At 44.3% G+C, this 24,032-nt stretch overlaps 1 protein-coding gene across 3 annotated transcripts in view; it reads left to right on the top strand.

The window, feature by feature from the left end:
- Nucleotides 1-760: 760 nt before the first annotated feature.
- Nucleotides 761-24,032, top strand: part of LOC126094844 (rab GTPase-binding effector protein 1) — a 176,364-nt gene continuing 153,092 nt past the window's right edge. For 2 of the 3 annotated variants that reach the window (XM_049909461.1, XM_049909451.1), the window contains exon 1: nt 776-1,090. In XM_049909461.1, coding sequence (XP_049765418.1) covers nt 1,036-1,090 — 55 coding nt within the window. In that variant the 5' untranslated portion in view covers nt 776-1,035. Of the gene's footprint in view, nt 1,091-24,032 lie in introns of all 3 variants that reach the window. The other variant, XM_049909470.1, reaches the window with a different exon arrangement.

Raw genomic sequence — 24,032 nt, 5'->3', positions numbered from 1 at the left:
TCTATCATGTGTACTTACTATGAGATGTATCCAGCTAACTTGTGAATGTTTGATGAGAAGCTGCCATACTTGACCATTGCGCTATATCCTCCAGTCTGTTTGGATAATTTTTTGATCTGTGTGCATCAGTCACTTTGCATCCTGCTCTGTGTGACAAACAATGGAAAATTTATCTGCGGGTAGTAAAAGTGTGAGTGGCATACTCATAAATGTTAATTCAGTGCCTCGCTTCCAGGATGTTATCTCAATAAATTATATCTCATGATATGCCTTTTCAAGAGCACATACAGATTATCACTCATAAAACCTATCAAAATTATGTACTAGAATACAGGGAAACGAGTTTGGCAAAATCTGTTATGTCAAACATATTAAGTCTGACCTCGGCCAATTGGAAAGTATGAAAGTCACATGACACGAAAGCAGTGCATTTGCTGCTACACGAAGTATGGAACTACAAAGACGCCTAAGTGAAAGTTTCACACTTTCTGCGATATGATTGGCGGTCTCGCACCTCATTTGTGTTTTTATGACAATATTTATACAGTAGACACTCAAGATTATATAATGTGACAGCCTATACTATTACAAGACACAAACTGTTTCACTGTTTCGAAACAGCGTTTCGAAACATTACATTGTACTGTTTCATTTGTTTCGAAACAGTTAGGTGCTTCAGTTTGCCCATCTGTACCGGGGATGTTTCTAGGTCAAAGAACTTATAGTACTAGGTTTTGCAAGAAGCATGTGGTAGCTGGACGCACTAAAATGTGGAGGTATATCTTCATACGAAAATCTCTGTTCCCATCTGACATCTGATTTGCTGTCGAGACGGAAACAAGCAATAAAGTTTAGTTTGCGTCTGCTGCGGGTGTGGCGGTGCGAAAGAATGTTGTTGTTCATGTGTTATGACGCGTTGTTTTTATTGGAAACCAGTGTTTGCTGCGTTGCTTGAAGCATCACAGCCATAGCAAATGACATGAGGTAGCTCTGTTCGAGAGTAAAACTACTGTCTCAATTAACATTGTTGTGAATATGGAGAATACTAGCCATTTTGACGACTCGCCGGAACTAAAACCGGAGGGGGAAGGTAAATTGTTTCAGATGAACTATCACACTCTTTTTAATGTACCTTACGTGATACCTACATAGTTGCAGTCGAACATAGTAAACCGATTGCAGGTTTGACAGACCTCTCTCAACGTTAGTCTACCCTATGCAAGCCTCTTCATCTCAGCATGACTATCTATTTGCCCCTGCTTACTGTTTTTAATCCTTTACAATTTTTACCTCCTTTTTTGCGCTCCCCCATTATCTCATCGACAATCGAATGTTTTAAGTCATTATTTACATTTTCATACTTTTGTTATGGATTTGTAGGTAAATTTTTGACATTATTTGCCGGACGGACATGCATATTAGTATAATTTCTCTCGTATTAGATTGTATTTCACTGTGTTTTAGAGTACTAATGTTATTGTTGATGTGGTGTTACTGCAATCAAAACAAAACATTTACAGTACATTTACAAATCTTATATCCGTGTACAGTAGCATTGTTTTTAATTTGACAAATGTACCGTGATTTGCGTGAACAAGGTACCATTGCAATTCTACAGATATCGACGTATAAGTTCGTCGTGTGCAACATTCAAGAAATGTCGAAAATGATCTACTATTTAAAAAGGTGTTATTCAAAGGTTCATATATTCCGTTAACCATGTCTGTATCTTATATGTTGCACACGATTTTCTACCTGGCTCAGACTCTCCAAATATAAATATGAGTAATGTGTTACCACTGCGACTGGCGTCTTTCTTTCTTTAATTTTTATTATTGTTGTCTATTTAAATTCAGTACCTAAGTTTTTTAGTGTGTGTGTAAGTACTCGATGGTATCGATCATGCAGTGCATGCACTTTCAGATACTTGAAATAGAATGACTGAATATGAAATGAGTGCACTGAAGAAATGGTTATGCTTTCTAAGGTTTTTTTTTTTCTTCACACATTGTACAATTTGATCACACCATGATTACAGCTACAGGTTTAGAAACTTAGATTATCTTGCACAAACAGTTAACATTTTGTTGTCTGCCCTGTTCTTGCAGCATTTTTAAATCGTGTAGAGAGATGATATTAGGGGTGTTGAATGTCAGCTTGGCAAATAATGTCAAAAATTTACTTCCATCTGTTTGGGCTTCAGATCTGCATTCCACCAGAATTACCTTGAAGACTTATATTGAAGGTGGTTTTGTACTGTTCATCTGGCTGTTGTTCTTTCCAGGGATATAAATAGTTAGCCTATACAACTTTTTTCTGAATATGCCTCACAATTTTAGTTATTCGTAAATGAAAGATGGGTTGAATTTGGAACATTGACCTTGAAGTATGCTTAAATGATCCTGTTACTGCTGTTAATCTGCTTTTCCAACTCACAACCATATTGTTGTCTTCCAACCTAACCAAGATCTCTAGCCACAACTCAAATACACATTTCACAACATCAGCATTTTAGGGTGGGAAGGGGGTGACACTGCCTTACTAAAATCCTGTAGCTGTTTACATCAGTTGATCTTTTCACGGACACTTCCATAAGTCTTTTGTTTGTATAGCTTTTTCTAATGAAAAAAGTGCCTTAGGATCCATTGTAATATTATTGAAGCTGTTTAGTGTTTTAATTGCTGAATGAACTAATACATTGAATTATCCTTAAGTTTATGTGAAACAGTAATTAGTACTGATCTGCTCTCACCTGGTGTGAAGGTATAGGATTTGTAATGAGTAATAATGTTAATGCAGTTGCAGTTTGGAATCTGGGCCAAAGTATCTTGAAAGCTGGTAGAAATCTGACTGACTGTAGTATTAATATCAATAATAATATTGTCTCCACATTAAAATTTTCAGGTAGGCCTAATGCTAAAAGTAAAATACTTGACATGGAAAGATAATTATCACCTAGATCTGCTTATATCTTTACAAGACTTTGTGAAACAGACAACAGTGTTAAGAGATTATCATGTTTAGTCATTAGTTTGCCAGATGCAAAAGTTCTTAGACACCCTCCCAGTAGATGGGTCGAACCTGCTGCAACAGTATTTCAGTTTTGATGTGTGATATGTAATGTCACACATGTGATGTATATTTGGAAACAGAATAGTGACAATGGTCATTTTCGTTGTATATAATTGTTTTGGAATACAGATTGTGGTGACACTGATCTGTATCTAGTTACAGCTAAGTTAAGATAGAAAGTGATGGTTGGCAGTGAATTGGTGAAACCAACAAATGTGATGTTGTGGGAATAACTGTGAGCCTTGTTATGGTGTGGAACTTTACACGTATTGGAATTTTATGAGTGCGCCTTATGTCCAGGGATGGATTGTGTCAGCATCTCTGAGAATTCCTTCTTAGCAGTAATATTATCAGTAGTACTAGTTGTAGTCTCATGCCTATATTACATTTTAATACGTGTCGTAAATGTACAAACAGAAGTATTAAATATATGTACAAAAAAGTCCAACTTTCTTTAAATCCAAAAATTAGCAGATTAAATAACTTCCTCAGTTTCTATAGCTCCTAAACAGATTAGCCATTGCAAAGAATTTCTGCTGTTGTGTGCAAAGAAGCAGCTATGTTACCTATGCCTGAAGTCAACAACTATCGCCCAATCTCTCTTCTGAGTGCCTTATCCAAAATTCTTGAAAAAGTAATGTATTGTACAGTAGCTTCATGCCTATGTAAAAATAAAGTTTTAACAAAATGTCAGTTTGGTTTCCAGAAAGGTTTCTCAACCGAAAATTCTATATATACATCCACTAATGAACTATTAAATGCTCTGAGTAACTGGCAGTCACCCATTGGGATTTTTTGTGATCACTCAAAGGCTTTTGATTGTGTAAATCATGGAATACTTCTAGATAAGCTCAAGTACTATGGTATGAATGGGACAGTGCCAAATGGTTTAAATCATACCTAACTGGAAGAGTGCAGAAAGTTGAAATAAGCTGTTCACATAATATGCAAAAAAACTGGTGATTTCTCAAATTGGGGAACAATCAAGAATGGTGTGCCGCAAGGTTCGGTCTTGGGTCCTGTGCTGTTCTTAATATATATTAATGACTTGCCATTCTACAGGGTGATACAAAAAGGTACAGCCAAACTTTCAGGAAACATTCCTCACACACAGAGAAAGAAAATATGTTATGTGGACATGTATCCGGAAACGCTTACTTTCCATGTTAGTGCTCATTTTAGTGCTTCTCTTCAAATCACATTAATCATGGAATGGAAACGCACAGCAACAGAACGTACCAGCGTGCATGAACCACTTTGTTACAGGAAATGTTCAAAATATCCTCAGTTAGCAAGGATATGTGCATCCACCCTCCGTCGCATGGAATCCCTGATGCGCTGATGCAACCCTGGAGAATGGTGTATTGTATCACAGCCGTCCACAATACGAGCACGAAGAATCTCATTTGGTACCGGGGTTGTGTAGACAAGAGCTTTCAAATGCCCCCATAAATGAAAGTCAAGAGAGTTGAGGTCAGGAGAGCGTGGAGGCCATGGAATTGGTCCGCCTCTCCCAATCCATTGGTCACCGTATCTGTTGTTGAGAAGCGTACAAACACTTCGACTGAAATGTGCAGGAGCTCCATCGTGCATGAACCACATGTTGTGTCGTACTTGTAAAGGCACATGTTCTAGCAGCACAGGTAGAGTATCCCGTATGAAATCATGATAACGTACTCCATTGAGCGTAGGTGGAAGAACATGGGGCCCAATCAAGACATCACCAACAATGCCTGCCCAGACGTTCACAGAAAATCTGTGATGATAATGTGATTGCACAATTGCGTGCGGATTCTCGTCAGCCCACACATGTTGATTGTGAAAATTTACAATTTGATCACGTTGGAATGAAGCCTCATTCGTAAAGAGAACATTTGCACTGAAATGAGGATTGACACAGTGTTGGACGAACCATTCGCAGAAGTGTACCTGTGGAGGCCAATCAGCTGCTGATAGTGCTTGCACACGCTGTACATGGTACGGAAACAACTGGTTCTCCCATAGCACTCTCCATACAGTGACGTGGTCAACGTTACGTTGTACAGCAGCATCTTCCCTGATGCTGACATTAGGGTTATCGTCAACTGCACAAAGAATTGCCTCGTCCATTGCAGGTGTCCTCGTCGTTCTAGGTCTTCCCCTGTTGCGAGTCATAGGCTGGAATGTTCCGTGCTCCCTAAGATGCCGATCAATTGCTTCGAACGTCTTCCTGTCGGGACACCTTCGTTCTGGAAATCTGTCTCGATACAAACGTACTGCGCCACGGGTATTGCCCCGTGCTAATCCATACATCAAATGGGCATCTGCCAACTCCGCATTTGTAAACATTGCACTAACTGCAAAACCACGTTTGTGATGAACACTAACCTGTTGATGCTACGTACTGATGTGCTTGATGCTAGTACTGTAGAGCAATGAGTCGCATGTCAACACAAGCACCGAAGTCAACATTACCTTCCTTCAATTGGGCCAACTGGCGGTCAATCGAGGAAGTACAGTACATACTGACAAAACTAAAATGAGCTCTTACATGGAAATTAAGCGTTTCCGGACACATGTCCACATCACATTATTTGTGTGTGAGGAATGTTTCCTGAAAGTGTGGCCGTACCTTTTTGTAACACCCTGTATATTCACGAAGACGCAAAGCTGGTACTTTTTGCCGATGATATTAGTATAGCTATCAGACCCAACAGACAAGAATTAACTGATGAAATTATAAATGATGTTTTTCAGAAAATCATTAAGTGGTTCTCTGCAAATGGGCTCTCATTAAACTTCGACGAAACACAGTGTATAGAGTTCCACACAGTAAATGGAATGACACCATTAATAAATATAGACTTCGATTAGAAACCGGTAGCTAAGGTAGAATATTCAAAATTTCTAGGTGTATGCATTGATGAGTGGTTGAACTGGAAAAAAACACACTGAAGATCTGCTGAAACGTTTTAGTTCAGCTACTTATGCTATTAGGCTCATTGCAAATTTTGGCGATACACGTCTCAGTAAATTAGCTTACCACACCTATTTTCATTCTCTGCTTTCTTATGGCGTTATATTCTGGGGTAACTCATCATTGAGTAAAAGAGTGTTCATTGCACAAAAGCATGTAGTCAGAATAATTGCTAGAGCTCATCCAAGATCATCCTGCAGACACTTATTTAAAGAGCTAGGGATCTTCACTGTAACCTCACAATATACATATTCAGTTATGAAATGTGTTATTAACAATCCGAACGAATTCAAAAGTAATAGCAGTGTACATGGCTACAACACTAGGAGGAAGGATGATCTTCACTACTCAAGGTTAAATCTAACTTTGGCTCAGAAAGATGTAAATTACGCTGCCACAAAAGTGTTTGGTCACTTACCTAATAACATCAAAAGTCTGACAAATAGCCATATAGCATTTAAAAGGAAATTAAAAGAATTTCTGAATGACAACTCCTCCTACTCATTAGATGAATTTTTGGATATAGTAAGCAGGTAATTTCCCCACCCCCACAAAAAATATATAAAGTGTCATGTAATTTTTGTGTAATGTAATATCGTGTGTAGACACCTTTATTAACCTGACATGTTCCACATCATTATGAAGTGTCGTATTCATGATCTGTGGAACAAGTACTAATCTAATATAATCTTTCCATAAAGTACAGGGATTTTCAAAAAGATTCATCAGATCTCACAGGACTATGGCTTCTACATCAATGGAGATGGAAACTTGGGGTAAATTTTTACTTGTGCATAGGACTTAGTGTGTTTTGTTTATTTTTTAAGAGGGAACCATATGATTTCACAAGGGTTTGTCTGACCTACATAATTCAATCTTTGGGTACTTTTTACAATCATGCTTTGGATCAGAGATTTCATTTACATTTGGCAAATGCTCAGAGTTCCACCCTTGGGACACACAACAGAAATTCAAATGATAGTCAACTCAACCCTTACTTTTTTGAGCAGTGCTACACTCACTGCTGTTGCTATTCTGTCTCACATTTCTGAGGCAGAGTCCTTGACAAAATCCCACAGAGAGAATCATATACCATGAGATCAGTTCATATTGGAAGACAGTAGTGGAATGTGAGATCTGTACACCCCTTTTGGCAGATCCATCTTTGAGAGGAGATCTTTGTTAGGAAATGCTCTTACATGCAGTTGCCAGTGTGATGGGTCTCCATCCTCTTGAAATTGGAATTTCACAACTGTATAATGAATGTGCAAGTGAGCAAGGTGCACCAGATAGATCGTACCGGTAACCATAGGACTTGGCACTTTGAGATTGACGTAAACTTTTTGTTTCATTCTTGTAGAAGATTGTTATGTGAAATTGGGTGACTCTTTCTGATACAACTGTTACTTTTTTCTCACTGCTCTCTATTCAACTTGCAGCAGAACATTCAACACCTAAATCTGTTGAGTACCTTCCGAAATGTGGCCCAGTGCAGGTTCCTCTGTGACATCTTTGGAGAGACCTGAAAGTATTACTTTTTGCTAATATTGCGTTTGGTTAGTTTGAATTGGGAGTCACCACTAAAAATTGTGGTTTTTGGTAACTGACAGATCTGGTCTAGTTTAGGTTGGAAGGTCACAGTTCGATTTAGAGTTGCTGAAGCCAACGAATTTAAATTGAAATAAAGGTTGTGGTAAGAGATTGATTTCTAAAACTGTGAAGGAAAGGGGAGGAAAAAACCTGTGTTACATAATAGGGTAATCTTGGTTAGTTTTATGAATGCTGTGTATGCAGCTTATTAACTGTGCATCAGATATGAATAGTTCACTAGACTAATTCTTCGTCATTGAATTCTAGGAGAAGATGAAGTAAGCAACATTATCTGTAGAAAGGTCGTTCTTCATTTGGTCATATGGGGAATTAATCATTTTGCATAATACTTATTTGAATATAGCCACCTATTGGCTATTTACAGTGCATAAATATGACACTAAACATTTTTCTTTAAACATTTGATTTATTTTAAGAGGTATGCAGTTATTTTCAGGTATGTAATCTGCTACATGAAGGTTTTTGCATTTGATGTAGCTCTGACTCAGGAGCCTTTACTGCACACCAGCTCCAAGGCACTATTCGAAAGGCCTCTGCTTGGACCATTTACTGTGTTTTCCAATTCTTTATTGTGAAAAACTGAGTCGCGCATTTCTTTTGTCCTACCACAGTATGTCCTGACCCAGAACTCTACTGTGGTACCAAGGCAGGAATTTTTTTTTTTTTTTTTTTTTTGGGGGGAGGGGGGGCACTTCTCTTTGATAAAAAGCTAGCGTGGCTACCCCATATCAATCAGCAAAAAACTAGCTGCAGGCAGATGCTTGAAGCTCTAGATTAGATTAGATAAGATTTACTTTCATTCCAATTGATCCGTAGTCAGGAGGTCCTCCAGGATGTAGAACATGTCAGAAAAACAATAGTACATAACAAATATATGCAATTCAAACAAATAAGGTAATGTACTATTCCACAGGTCCCAAGTGGAATGATCATCATTTTCTTTTTTTTAATGAACACTATATGAAAGATCATTTTATGAACACTAATGCACTGACTTTAAAATAAAAAAAGTTTTTATTTATTTATAAGGTAATAAACATGTAATAGAACTATTATAATACTTATTTACAATGAACACATTACTGCACTGAAATTGTGCAGAAGTTACACTACTGGCCATTAAAATTGCTACACCAAGAAGAAATGCAGATGATAAACGGGTATTCATTGGACAAATATGATATATTAGAACTGACAGGTGATTACGTTTTCACGCAATTTGGATGCATAGATCCTGAGAAATCAGTACCCAGGACAACCACCTCTGGCCGTAATAACGGCCTTGATATGCCTGGGCATTGAATCAATCAGAGCTCGGATGGCGTGTACAGGTATAGCTGCCCACGCAGCTTCAACACGATACCACAGTTCATCAAGAGTAGTGACTGGCGTATTATGACGAGCCATTGCTCGGCCATCATTGACCGGACGTTTTCAGTGGTGAGAGATCTGGAGAATATGCTGACCAGGGCAGCAGTCGAATGTTTTCTGTATCCAGAAAGGCCCGTACAGGACCTGCAACATGCGGTCGTGCATTATCCTGCTGAAATGTAGGGTTTCACAGGGATGGAATAAAGGGTAGAGCCACGGGTCGTAACACATCTGAAATGCAACGTCCACTGTTCAAAGTGCCGTCATTGCGAACAAGAGGTGACAGAGACGTGTAACCGATGGCACCCCATACCATCACGCCGGGTGATACGCCAGTATGGGGATAATGGATACACGCTTCCAGTGTGCATTCACCACAATTTTGCCAAACACGGATGCGACCATCATGATGCTGTAAACAGAACCTGGATTCATTCAAAAAAATGACGTTGTGCCATTCGTGCACTCAGTTTCATCGTTGAGTACACCATCACAGGCGCTCCTGTCTGTGATGCAGTGTCAAGGGCAACCATGGCCATGGTCTCCGAGCTGATAGTCCATGCTGCTGCAAACATCGTCAAACTGTTAGTGCAGATGGTTGTTGTCTTGCAAACGTTCCCATCTGTTGACTCGAGGATCGAGACGTGGCTGCACGATCTGTTACAGCCACGCAGAAAAGATGCCTGTCATCTCGACTGCTAGTGATACAAGGCCGTTGGGATCCAGCACGGCGTTCCGTATTGCCCTCCTGAAACCACCGATTCCATATTCTGCTAACAGTCACTGGATGTCACCAACGCGAGCAGCAATGTCGCAATATGATAAACCGCAATCGCGATAGGCTACAATCCGACCATTATCAAAGTCAGAAACGTGATGGTACGCATTTCTCCTCCTTACACGAGGCATCACAACAACGTTTCACCAGGCAATGCCGGTCAACTGCTGTTTGTGTATGAGAAATCGGTTGGAAACTTTCCTCATGTCAGCGCGTTGTAGGTGTCGCCACCGGCGCCAACCTTGTGTGAAGGCTCTGAAAAGCTAATCATTTGCATATCACAGCATCTTCTTCCTGTCGGTTAAATTTCGCATCTGTAGCATGTCATCTTTGTGAAGGAGTTGACCTACCAATAAATCCTTTAGGCTTCTCTTAAACTGAATTTCATTAGTTGTTAAGCTTTTTACGGCTGCTGGCAAGTTATTGAAAAGTGTGTTCCTGAATAATGCACACCTTTTTGTACAAGAGTAAGTGACTTTAAATCCTTGTGAAGATTATTCTTATTTCTAGTATTGATTCCATGAATTGAGCTGTTGGTTTGAAAAGGTGATATATTTTTAAATAAAAATTTCATTAAGGAATAAATTTATTGGGAAGCAGTAGTTAGTATCCCTAGTTCCCTAAACAGGCTTCTGCAAGATGTTCTCAGGTTCACACTACATATAACTCTTACTGTATGTTTTTGAGTCCGAAAAACTTTAGCTTGGCTTGATGAATTACCCCAGAAAATAAGCCCATATGACATTATGGAATGAAAGTAAGCATAGTATGCCAGCTTTTTCATTTTTATATCCCCTATGTCTGACACACTTCGCATTGCAAATAGAGTTTTGTTAAGACGCTTCAGCAGTTCTGTGTTGTGCTCCTCCCAGTTGAATCTACTACCAGGCTGTAATCCCAAGAATTTAACACTGTCCACTTCTTCTATCTGCTTGTCATCGTATGTTAGGCATATACTTGTGGGACACACCTTACAAGTTTGGAGCTGCATGTAGTGTGTTTTTTCAAAGTTCAGTGATAGAGAATTGGCTAGGAACCAGTGATTAATGTCCACAAATATTTTATATTAGCCGATCTTTCTAAGAGTACATTTGATTTGCTATTTATTGCAGTGTTTGTATCATTGGCAAACAGAAAAAAACCCCTTGTTTCCTGCCAGAGATACAAGATTTGAACCATTTTGCAGCATTTCTTGTTACACCATAATATTCTAATTTACTTAAAAGGATATTGCGATTTACAAAGTCAAATGCCTTCGACAGATCACAAAATATATCAGTTGCCTGCAATTTTTTGTCTAATGAATTACGTACATTTTCACTGTAAGTGTAGATAGCCTTCTCAATATCAGAACCATTTAGAAATCCAAGGTGCGACTTCGACAGTATGTCATTTGAGATAAGATGGTTATAAAGCCGATTGTACATTACTTTTTCTAAAATTTTTGAGAATGCTGGCAAAAGCGAAATTGGACAGAAATTTGATGCTATTTCTTTATCTCCCTTCTTAAACAGTGGCTTAACTTCAGCATATTTCGACCATTCAGGAAACATCCTACTTATAAACGACTGGTTACACAGATAGCTTAATATGTTACTTAACTCAGTATCACATTCTTTAATTAACTTTGTTGATATTTCATCATACCTACTAGTTGTTTTTGATTTTAAAGATTTTATGATGGACATTATTTCTGCTGGGGTAGTGACGGTCAAATTCATATTATGGAAGTTACTTGAAATGTCTGGTCTGAGGTATTCCATAGCAGCATCCACAGAACCTGACAACCTCATCTTTTCAGTAACAGTTATAAAATGTTTGTTAAAAAGTTCTGCAACACTGCACACATCTGTCACCAGTGTATCATATACTCATAATGCTATTTGCCCCTCTTCATGTCTGGTTCTACCGATCTCCTCCTTTCACTATATCCCCAAAAAATGGCTCAAATGGCTCTGAGCACTATGGGACTTAACTGCTGAGGTCATCAGTCCCTAGAACTTAGAACTACTTAAACCTAACTAACCTAAGGACATCACACACATCTATGCCCGAGGCAGGATTCGAACCTGCGACCGTAGCAGTTGCGCGGTTCCAGACTAGCGCCTAGAACCGTCGGCCATACCAGCCGTTTCACTATATCCCATATTGTCTTTAGTTTATCTGACATGACTATCTTTTCCTTGTAATATATGTGCTTTGATGTCCGTATTACAGTCTTTAATATTTTGCAGTATTTCTTGTGATGTGCTGTAGCATCAGCATCAGAACTGTTTCGGATTGGCAGATACAGTTTTCTTTTTGTTTTACAAGATAACCCCATTCCTTGAGTAATCCATGGCTTCTTTGTAGACTTTGCTCTAACCTTGGTTAGTTTTGGGGGAAAACAGTGTTCAACTAAGGTAAGCACTTTATTAGCAAAAGTGTTATATTTTTCTTTCATGCCATGAGCACTGTATACATCAGTCCAGTGAATGTCTCTGAGGAGTGTCCTAAAATAATCAATTTTTGGCTTACTGATTACCCTCTTGAGCTCAGATTTAACAGACTTTATATCCTGTTCACTATTAACATTTAACAGAAGGAACTGCATTTCGTGGTCTGAGAGGCCATGGACTATTGGTTTTGTAATATAATTTTGTTCATTGGACTTTTCTATAAATATATTATCAATGGCTGTTTGTGAGCAGTTGGCTACCCTACTGGGGAACTTTACAGTGGTAATTAAGTTGAATGATAGTGTTACTAACTCAAATAAGTTCTTATTGGGAGAGTCTTTAAGGAAATCTACATTGAAATTACCAGCAACCACTATTTCTTTGTTTTTGGTTGTTAATTGGGCCAAAACAGCTCCAAGGTGGTTTATGAACAGAATAAAGTTACCTACAGGTGCTTGATATACACTTAATATTATGAAGGAGTTTTTGTGAAATTCTACTTCTGTTGCACATGCTTCCATATGCTGTTCTAGGCAAAATTTAGGAATGTTCCAAATGAATTTGCCAACTCCTCCTTTCCCCATTTCTGCCCTACAAAAGTGAGATGCTAACCTAAACTCTGTAACACTTAAAAGTTCTGTACCAGTGGTCACATGATGTTCAGAGAGGCTGATTATGTCAGCTGGGTTTGAAGACTCTAATTCATCTCTGCAGATAATTAATTCATTAATTTTATTTCTCAGCCCTCGAATATTTTGATACAATTTCACATTGACTTAGTTAAAATTGGGTAGAGTTGAAATATCTGCTGACTGTTGAAAATTCTTAACCAATAGCTGTTTATGCTGATGTAATAAGCTAGAATTATGTTTTTTGGTTTCCTTCTCAAACTGAAGGTTTGTCTCAGTCCTAACCTCTCTTAAAATTTGGTTTCTTTCTGTCCTCCCTACTGTAAAAAAGGGTCTTTCCTGAATCCAATAACCACTGGTATTTTATCACTCCTGACAGTGCTCCCCCCCCTTCAACTTTCCTGCTATTTTCCCAGCCAATTTACCCTTCCCTTTCCTGTTGAGGTGAAGGCCATATGTAGTATAATCCCACCTATTGAGAGAATCAACAGGAACCACACTAATGTGTGACCCTGCACCCGACATAAGCAGCTGTTCCAACTCCAAATTAACTCTCTTGACAGAAGAGTTCAAATGAGGTCGGTCATGGTGCCCAAGGACAGATACAAACTCAACATTAGTATGCTTCGATGCTGATGCAATCTTTGCCAGGTCACACTATATACTGTACCCAGGTCTCTGTCAATACTATTACCTGCCCCACCCACTATAACCATGGTGTCTTCCTTAGTTAAATCTTTGCAAAGTGATCCTAAATCCTCTGTCACGTGCTCCAGACCAGCACTAGGTTTAAAAAAGTTGGTGACCTGGTGTTCTGATCCTAGTTCATCCTGCAAAAGTTGGCCAACACTTCTTCCATGGGAACTACTTAACAACAACACTTTCTTTTTCTTTACTGATTTCCCTACATTCTTAATTTTCAATTTGATGCTGAGTTTGTTGTGCCCTGTCTACATCTGCAATTGCTTGAGGCTCACCAGCTTCTAACTGAAGCAACAGGTCAAATCTTTTTTTCCACATTTACCACGAAGCTGTCAGACAAAGTTCTAGGTCTGATCCTTCTGTTGCCTGATGCTACTTCCCACCTCTCTTTACCCTTCTCCCTCCTTAACCTGTCAAGATCTCTCCTGAGCTTGTCCAACTCAGCCTGAAGGGCGGCAATTTTCCCCTCCTGTTCTAGTATCTTCCTATTTCTACTACATATCCTACAAAACCACTGATCAGTCTCATTTACTTCCCCTATTCCCATGCCACAACAGTCACCCACATGGAAAAAACTACAGCACCCATCACACCAAAGCCCCGACCTAACAATTCTACGGCAAGTCAAGCACTTTTAACTCATGATAAACATAATAGTTTATTAAGAATAAGTCAGTTAAATTACAGATAAACACGAAAATATGGTTCCACAAATTTGGCCTATATGCAGCTGTGTGCAAACAACAACTTAAACTTTACTCTACTTTCTGGAAATGTGAACTAAATAGTGAAGAGGTACACTATAGTTAAATTGCTGGAGAGAGCAAAGAACAACTAAACGAAATTCTATAGATTTTCTGTGGCAAAAGGTAAACAGAGAATACGACTGTACGATCTTTTCGTGTTTTCTGCTGTATTATGTAAAGAAAAATGAAACCTTTAATGGTATGCTTGAAAGGCACACTAATACACCTATTTACCACGTAATCAGTACTAAATTATATGCTTTTATAATCTAAAATGACTTACCTTTACGAGAACACCAAAACTCATGCTAGTCGCCTGGCTGCAGGCCTGCCAGTGCTGCTTCTTTTGAAGCTGCAGTCTTCCCTTCCCTGGCTGCACCATGGGAGGAGAACAAGCTTGTGTCGAAAAACTTTCCCCGCTACCTGGTCTTTGCTAGAATGGACTGGGGCACATTCACCACCACAGAGCCTTTATTTTTGTGGAAGATATCAAAGGCAAGTTTGGCAAAGTAGAGTCTCTCAGTAAGATATGCTCAGGTTCCCTGTTGATGAAAACTACTTCTGCTGCCCGTCTGCAGCTTTTCATGCTTATCATCATCTTGGCAATGTCCCAGTGCCCATTACACTTCACCAATCTTTGAATGTGCTCCAGAGAGTTATTTTTTATAGGGACCTCATTCTTCAAAGTGATGGACTCTGGGCCAGTCTGGAATGACAGGGTGTTAATTTTATTTGGCGTGTGCAGAAAGGCCATTAGGACAACCACACTGATATCTACGTCATTATTCTGATCCTCCCTGAGAATGTCAAGTTTGTTACCGGTGTGACATGAAGCTGTACGTTCTACTACTCATGAGGTGCTTTTGGTGCTTGCGTTTCAGGCACTTGTCTTCCCGATGTATGGCGGACACTCTGTTGGTGAGTGGACACCCACTCCATGAGTGGAGCCCATTTTCTGCTACTCGTGTATGTATATCGTCGTGACCAACACTCTCTATACTCACCAGATTGCCCGACTTATAAAAAAGGAAAGAAGATGCACAACTGTGAATCTGTGGATCATTTATCTTACACAGGCTCATCAAAAATTTCACCAACCTCATCCTGTGTCAATGACTTCTACTTCTGCCTCTGTTATGCTATTTCCCCCTCCTCCCTCTTCACCCCCCTGCGGGTTCTGGGGTAAGAATAGGCCTGTCGTAAGAGGTGACTAAAAGGAGTCTCAAATGTTTTGGCCCTTATGTAATGGTGCCCTCTTGGGTTTGACCACCATATTTCAAAATTATTCAGAAGAGCGAGCCAATTGGGGAAGGGCGCCTTACTTGGTGCATTGTGTCCAGCGTGCATTGAGACTTTCAGCCAGCTTATTCGTCGTTGCATTGCAGTCCTTCTCACTCTCCATCTCTTGGGCGAGGATACATTCCTGGGTGCGATTTCCGCCATGCACTCTGCAGTGTTACTTTCTGCGCTGACGGCTAGCATGGACCACTTGCCACCTAATATCCAGCACGGTAGCCAGTCCATTGTGGTGGGGCCGCCATGTTCCCTATTGGTTGCAGCCCCCTGAAAACACAGGGATCGCTCTGCTGATGCCTGCGCCATTGACTACCCACATACGCCAAGGAGTAGACACCTATCTCCCTGGTGCATCAGAACTCCCGGCAATGGCCATCCTGCCAGCTTGCCCTTGCTGTGGCTGGGTGGCACCTGTGGGAGGGCCTTTGGTGGCTTCAGGGTGGATGACACGCAATGAAGCGTAGCATGTCTTCTCTTGCTGGTTACCAACCATCAGCAGTCTCTAAGCATTCGAGGGTTCACTTTAATGCAAACATGTATGAACCCAAATTGTTCCCCTCCCTGGCCACACCATGGGAGGAATGAAAGGCTATGAATGACAGAGGCATATTTTCCCCTGTATCGTGTCCGTACGAGAGCTGATGGGGAATACTTTGTGTCCGAAGCCTCAGTTCTTCATAGAACATTTAGAGGGCAAGTTTGGGGAGATGGAGGGCTTGTCAAAAATGCGGTCCGGGTCAGTCTTGATAAAAACAGCATCCTCTGCCAGTCACGGGCATTACTCGCTTGTAATTAGCTGGGGGATGTTTCTGTTACTATCACACCCCATAAAAGCTTAAATATGGTCCAGGGCATTATTTTCCACAGGGACCTTCTTTTACTGTCCGATGATGAGCTGCGCGCCAACTTAGAGCCACGAGGTGTCCATTTCGTCCGGTGCGTCCACCGGGGTCCGAGGGATAATCAGGTTGCCACCGGTGCCTTCATCTTGGCCTTTGAGGGAGACACATCACCCAAGAAGGGAAGGGGAAGGTGAAGGTGATGGTCTACCACTGTGATGTCAAGCCATATATCCCTCCCCCGATGTGATGCTTCAAGTGTTGGAAGTTCGACCATTTGTCTTCCCGCTATGCTTCCAGCCTCATATGTCGCGATTGTGGTCGTCCATCCCATCCCGATACTCCATGTGCCCCGCCTCCCATCTGTGTCAACTGCGGAGAGCACCATCCCTCTTGCTCGCCGGACTGTAAGATTCTACAGAAGGAACAGAAAATAATGGAATACAAGACCTACACTGAAGCTAAATGGCTTCATCCCATGCACTTGACGTCATTTTATGCCGCCACTGTCACTCTTGTTACAGCTCCATCCGTTGCATCACGTAGGGTCAGCTCTCGGAGCCGAAGGCCCGCACCTGCCCCCTTGATCCCTGTTGCTCCCACACCACCTACCTCAGGAGCAGCACACCCCGCCCCCCCCCTCCTCCCCCCAACCATCGGGGATACCAGTAGTCCCCACTTCTAAGCCGGAGAAGCGTAAGTCTTCTTCAGCTTCTCCTCTTGTTAGGAAGGGATCCCTTGGCTCACTCCCTTCCCAGGTTCCTACCAGTGGCAAACCAGACACCTGCCAGGGGCTGAAGAAACCCCAGGTAGCTGGTCGTAGGGCTTCACGGTCCTCTTCAGTCCCGGAGACTGAATCAAAGAAGCCGTCCCAGCAAGGGGAACCAAAGGAACAGTGTGAGAAATTGAAATCGAAGACCCCTAAGACCAAGGAAATTGCGGTGGCACCCACTCCACTGCTACCTACAAGCTCTGCGTCTGAGGATGCGGTGGAGATTCTGGCATCTGCTGAGGGTCTAGATCTCATCAGTCCCTCAGACATGATGGATGTCGCTTCCGTCGGTACTCAATTGGTGACAGCAGGTGACCCAGCGGCATAATCTGCCTCCTCGGTCCCTTCACACCTTTCTCGACCATGGACAATGTCATCCTCCAGTGGAACTGCAGCAGTTTCTTCCACCATCTTGCTGAGCTCCGACAACTTCTCAGCCTTCACCCTTTCCTCTGCATTGCTCTTCAGAAAACTTGGTTTCCGGCGATGCGAATCTCTGCCCTCCGTGGCTATCGGGGTTTTCATAAGCACTGGGCAGTTTGAGGGGGTATCTAGTGGTGTCTGCATCTACGTCCTTCACTCTCTTTACAGTGAGGCTGTCCTGCCATTCCCTGTTCTTCTGGGTCCCCTCGGCGGGGGACTATGCCTTGGTGGTCACCCGAGATTGCTGAGGCAATTAAAGATCATAGGCGGGCACTCCAGCGTCACAAGCGGCGTCCCTCATTGGCACATTTCATTGTCTTTAAACGGCTCCATGTGCGAGCCCGCCGCCTCATTTGCCAACGCAAACAGGAGTGCTGGGAAAGGTATGTCTCCACCATTGGCCTCTGTACCTCTCCGTCGCAGGTTTGAGCCAAGATTAGGTGACTCTATGGCTATCGGACCCCTATCAGCGTACTTGCACTTTCACTGAATGGAGCAGTCTGTACTGACTCCAACACAATTGCAAACCACTTAGCGGAGCATTTTGCTCAGACTTCGGCTTCTGTGAACTACCCGCTGGCCTTCCGCTTCCTGAAAGAGCGCTTGGAACATCGGAGTATTTCATTTCACACGCGCCGTCCTGAATCATACAGTGCTCCGTTCAGTGAGTGGGAATTCCAAAGTGCCCTAACCGCTTGCCCTGATACAGCTCCCGGGCCAGATCGCATCCACCCCCCCCTGCGGGTCCGGGGATTAGAATAGGCCCGAGGTATTCCTGCCTGTCGTAAGAGGCGACTAAAAGGAGTCCATCCCCCTCACGGGGGTAGTTAGCGCCTGCGTCCGGAGACGGACGGTTTCACGACCTATAATCGTGGTCTTTTTGGTTTTAAACTTCTCGTTTCTTCCTTCCTTTTGTTGGTCCCTTTCTTTGCTCTTCTCCATCTCACTGTCTTCCTTACTCTTTCCCTTGACTTCTCCTTGCCTTCTCATTGCTTTTTCTCCTTGCCTTCTCATTGCCTTTTTCTCCTTGCCTTCTCATTGCCTTTTTCTCCTTGCCTTCTCATTGCCTTTTTCTCCTTGCCTTCTCATTGTCTTTTTCTCCTTGCCTTCTCATTGCCTTCTTCTCCTTGCCTTCTCTGGTCTCCGCCTCGGCGTTTGAGACAGTCTGTCCTCTTTCTCCCTCTCTCTCTTCTTTTTCCTCTTCTTCCTTCCTCCCTGTGCGTGTCTGAAGGCCGACCCACGCGTTCGCACGCGTAGCCGGTGACGGGGTAACGCGTAAGTCCCCGCCCTGGGTAGACATGTAAGGCACGCGCGTACCCCCTGGTAAAGGCCAGGCCCGGGGAGGGGTGATTGCCTGAGCTGATACCTTCTGACCATGCCGATTGGTCCCTCCGTCTGTTTCTCGGGAGGTGTGACCTGAGGTGTAAACATTCACCTAAGGCGGGAGTGCCCTCTGAGAGGGTCCCCACAAGGAAGGAGCGCGCCATCGGAGACGCTGGCAATCATGGGGGATTCCTCCGCAATGGATTCTACTCCATCGCTTTCGACTTCGACCCAAAAACGGAAACGTGACCAGCCAACAGTGACAAAAGTACTACCGCCTGCCCCACAGTTCCTCGTAGTTTCTCGCACTGAGGACGGAAAGGATTTTTCCTCTGTCAACCCTTTTGTTATTCAGAAGGGCGTTGATGCCATAGCCGGATCTGTCAAATCTTGTACCAGGTTGCGTAACGGCACCTTATTACTAGAAACTGAGAATGCCTTTCAGGCACAAAAACTGCTTCGGGCCACCCTCCTGTACATGTTCCCTGTCCGGGTGGAGGCCCACCGAACTTTGAATTCGTCTCGTGGTGTCGTGTATACTAGCTCCCTCGACGGATTGACTGACGAGGAGCTTCAATCTTTCCTCGCTGAGCAGGGCGTGACGGCTGTCCATCGGGTCATGAAAAAGGTCAACAACGACCTTGTACCGACCCGGACACTCTTCTTGACCTTCGATAGTGTTAAGCTGCCATCGCGCATCAAGGCGGGCTACGAGGTTATTTCTGTTCGCCCCTATGTCCCGACACCTACGCGCTGCTACCAGTGTCAGCGTTTCAATCACACTCGACAGTCTTGTTCCAATGCGGCTAAATGTGTCACTTGTGGCAGGGATGCCCATGAGGGTGACTGTCCACCTCCGTCTCCTCATTGTGTGAACTGTCAGGGTGACCATGCCGCATCCTCCCGCGACTGTCCTGTCTATAAGGACGAACGTTGCATCCAAGAAATTCGTGTCAAAGAGAAAGTGTCCACCTCGGCTGCTCGCAAGCTATTGGCTAGTAGGAAGCCCACGCTGCTCCCAACGGGGAAATATAGTACTGTCCTCGCCTCTCCTCGGACTACCCGGGAGGTCGCAACCCAGACATGCGATCTGACCTTCAGCACCACGGTCGTCCGTTCGGCCAGTGCTAAGATCGCGCGGTCGACGTCTCCTCTTCCTCCCATCACACCACAGACACCAGCCACTTCCTCAGCTTCTGCTAAGTCGAAGACACCGAAGTCAGATGCACGGTCCTTCAAGAAGGAACCATCCCGTGCAGACTTCCTCCGTCCCTCGACCTCCCAGCCTTCGACCGATACTTCCACCAAACGTCCTTCCAAAAAGGCGCATAGGAAGCACAGTTCTCCTTCTCCGCCACGGCGCATCTCTTCTCCTGCGCCACCCAGCGGTTGCCGCCCCAGGCCGTCATCCGTTTCGCCTGGCCGCACCGCCGGTAGCCGTACATCTGGCCGTTCACCGGCGGAGGAAGCTCCCCCTCCCGGCCATCCTCCCGAGATGGCCGATGACCCTATAGACCCCATGGACGATGACTGTCCGCCTACTGATAGCGGCGGCAGTGCTCGCTCGAAGCCAGGCCCTAAGCGGCCTTCGAGGTGACCCCTTCTCTCATCTTCCTTTTCTTACGATGGCACTTATTCACTGGAATATTCGCAGCATTCGCTCCAACCGAGAGGACTTGAAGTTGCTGCTCCGCTTGCATCGTCCGCTCGTCGTAGCCCTCCAGGAAACGAAGCTACGCCCATGCGATCACATTGCCTTGGCACACTACACCTCTGTGCGTTTTGACCTACCCCCTATGGTAGGAATCCCAGCTCATGGAGGGGTTATGTTGCTGGTCCGGGATGATATTTACTACGATCCCATCACGTTGCACACCGGCCTGCAGGCAGTCGCCATCCGCATTACTCTCCCCACTTTTACGTTTTCCTTTTGTACCGTTTACACTCCCTCGTCATCTGCCGTTACCAGGGCAGACATGATGCAACTTATTGCTCAGCTACCTGCACCGTTTTTGTTAACTGGAGACTTCAATGCCCACCATCCCCTTTGGGGTTCTCCAGCCTCCTGCCCGAGGGGCTCCTTGTTAGCAGACCTTTTCAACCAGCTCAATCTTGTCTGCCTTAATACTGGCGCCCCTACTTTTCTTTCGGACACATCTCATACCTATTCCCATTTAGACCTCTCTATATGTACTCCCCAACTTGCACGCCGGTTTGAGTGGTATGCACTTGCTGATACATATTCGAGCGACCACTTCCCGTGTGTTATCCATCTCCTGCAGCATACTCCCTCTCCGTGCTCCTCTAGTTGGACCATCTCCAAGGCAGACTGGGGGCTCTTTTCTTCCAGGGCGACCTTTCAGGATCAAACCTTCACAAGCTGCGATCGTCAGGTCGCACACCTCACGGAAGTCATTCTCGCTGCTGCTGAATATTCCATCCCTCACCCTACTTCTTCTCCACGTCGCGTACCGGTCCCCTGGTGGACCGCAGCATGTAGAGACGCTTTACGTGCTCGTCGACGTGCTTTACGCACCTTTAAACGCCGCCCTACAGTGGCGAATTGTATTAATTATAAACGATTACGTGCTCAGTGTCGTCGTATTATTAACGAAAGCAAGAAAGCCAGCTGGGCTGCTTTCACAAGCACCTTCAACAGTTTTACTCCTTCTTCTGTTGTCTGGGGTAGCCTGCGCCGGCTATCTGGCACTAAGGTCCACTCCCCAGTTTCTGGCTTGAAGGTCGCGAATGAAGTCCTTGTGGCCCCTGAGGCTGTCTCCAATGCCTTCGGCCGCTTTTTCGCCGAGGTTTCGAGCTCCGCTCATTACCACCCTGCCTTCCTCCCCCGCAAACAGGCAGAGGAGGCTAGGCCACCTGACTTTTGCTCCTCGAATTGTGAAAGTTATAATGCCCCATTCACCATGCGGGAACTCGAAACCGCACTTGGCCGATCACGGTCCTCCGCTCCAGGGCCTGATTCTATTCATATTCAGATGCTGAAGAACCTTTCTCCTGCGGGTAAAGGTTTTCTTCTTCGTACATACAATCGCATCTGGATTGAGGGACATGTTCCCGCATGCTGGCGCGAGTCTATTGTTGTCCCGATTCCTAAGCCGGGGAAGGACAAGCACTTGCCTTCCAGTTATCGACCTATCTCACTTACCAGCTGTGTCTGTAAAGTGATGGAGCGAATGGTTAACTCTCGATTGGTTTGGCTGCTTGAGTCACGACGCCTACTTACCAATGTCCAATGTGGATTTCGTAGGCGCCGCTCTGCTGTTGACCATCTGGTTACCTTGTCGACCTTCATTATGAATAACTTCTTGCGGAAGCGCCCGACCGCGGCTGTGTTCTTTGATTTGGAGAAGGCTTACGACACCTGTTGGAGGGCGGGCATTCTCCGCACCATGCATACATGGGGCCTTCGCGGTCGCCTCCCTCTTTTTATTCGTTCCTTTTTAATGGATCGACAGTTCAGGGTACGTGTGGGTTCTGTCCTGTCCGACACCTTTCGCCAGGAGAATGGGGTGCCACAGGGCTCAGTTTTGAGCGTCGCTCTGTTCGCCATCGCGATCAATCCAATAATGGATTGCCTCCCAGCTGATGTATCAGGCTCCCTTTTTGTGGACGATTTTACCATCTATTGCAGCGCGCAGCGTACACGTGTCCTGGAGCGCTGTCTTCAGCGTTCTCTTGACCGTCTTTACTCCTGGAGTGTCGCCAATGGCTTCCGTTTTTCTGCCGAGAAGACGGTGTGTATTAACTTCTGGCGCTACAAAGAGTTTCTCCCACCGTCCTTACGACTTGGTCCCGTTGCTCTCCCAATCGTGGAGACAACCAAATTTTTAGGCCTTACCTTTGACCGGAAACTTAGCTGGTCTCCACATGTGTCATATTTGGCCGCCCGTTGTACCCGTTCTTTAAATGTCCTCCGCGTTCTCAGTGGTATGTCGTGGGGAGCGGATCGAACCGTCCTACTTCGTCTATATCGGTCGATCGTCCGCTCCAAGCTGGATTATGGGAGCTTCGTATACTCCTCTGCACGGCCATCCATCTTACGCCGCCTCAACTCCATACAACATCGGGGTTTACGACTTGCGATCGGAGCATTTTATACCAGTCCCGTAGAGAGTCTTCATGCTGACGCTGGCGAATTGCCGCTCACTTACCGGCGCGATATACTGCTTTGTCGGTATGCCTGTCGGCTACTGTCAATGCCCGACCATCCGTCTTATCGTTCCTTTTTTGACGACTCTCTCGACCGTCAATGCGGGTTGTATGTCTCTGCCCTGCTACCCCCTGGAGTTCGCTTTCGTCGCCTCCTTCAACACCTTCATTTTTCACTCCCTGCAACCTTTCGAGTGGGCGAGAGCCACACGCCACCTTGGCTCCAGGCTCAGGTCCGCGTTCACCTTGACCTCAGCTCGCTCCCAAAAGAGGTCATCCCCAGTTCGGTCTACCACTCCCGTTTTTTGGAACTTCGTTCGAAGTTCATCAACATGACTTTCATTTATACAGATGGCTCTAAGACCAATGACGGGGTCGGGTGTTCCTTTATAGTCGGGGCACAAAGTTTCCAATACCGGCTCCATGATCATTGTTCGGTCTTCACAGCTGAGCTCTTTGCCCTCTACCAGGCTGTTCTTTACATCTGCCGCCACCGACATTCTGCTTATGTCATCTGCTCAGATTCCCTGAGCGCCATCCAGAGCCTCAGTGATCCGTACCCGGTTCACCCTTTCGTACACCGGATCCAACGCTCTCTTCAGCGGCTGGTGGACGTCAGTCCGCCAGTTAGCTTTATGTGGGTTCCTGGCCATGTCGGTATCCCTGGGAACGAAGCTGCAGATGCCGCGGCCAAGGCTGCGGTCCTCCAGCCTCGGACAGCTTCTTGTTGTGTCCCTTCGTCCGATTTTAGCAGGGTCATTTGTCGGCGCGTTGTGTCGCTGTGGCATGCCGATTGGGCTGCACTTACCGACAACAAGCTTCGGGCCTTAAAACCTCTTCCCGTGGCTTGGACGTCCTCCTCACGCCCTTCTCGGCGGGAGGAGGTCGTTTTAGCAAGGTTAAGGATTG

This window comes from Schistocerca cancellata, chromosome 1 (assembly GCF_023864275.1).
Source record: "Schistocerca cancellata isolate TAMUIC-IGC-003103 chromosome 1, iqSchCanc2.1, whole genome shotgun sequence".
Lineage (NCBI taxonomy): Eukaryota > Metazoa > Arthropoda > Insecta > Orthoptera > Acrididae > Schistocerca > Schistocerca cancellata.
The sequence above is the reverse complement of the archived record's forward strand: the minus strand, read 5'-3'. Positions and strand labels throughout refer to the sequence as shown.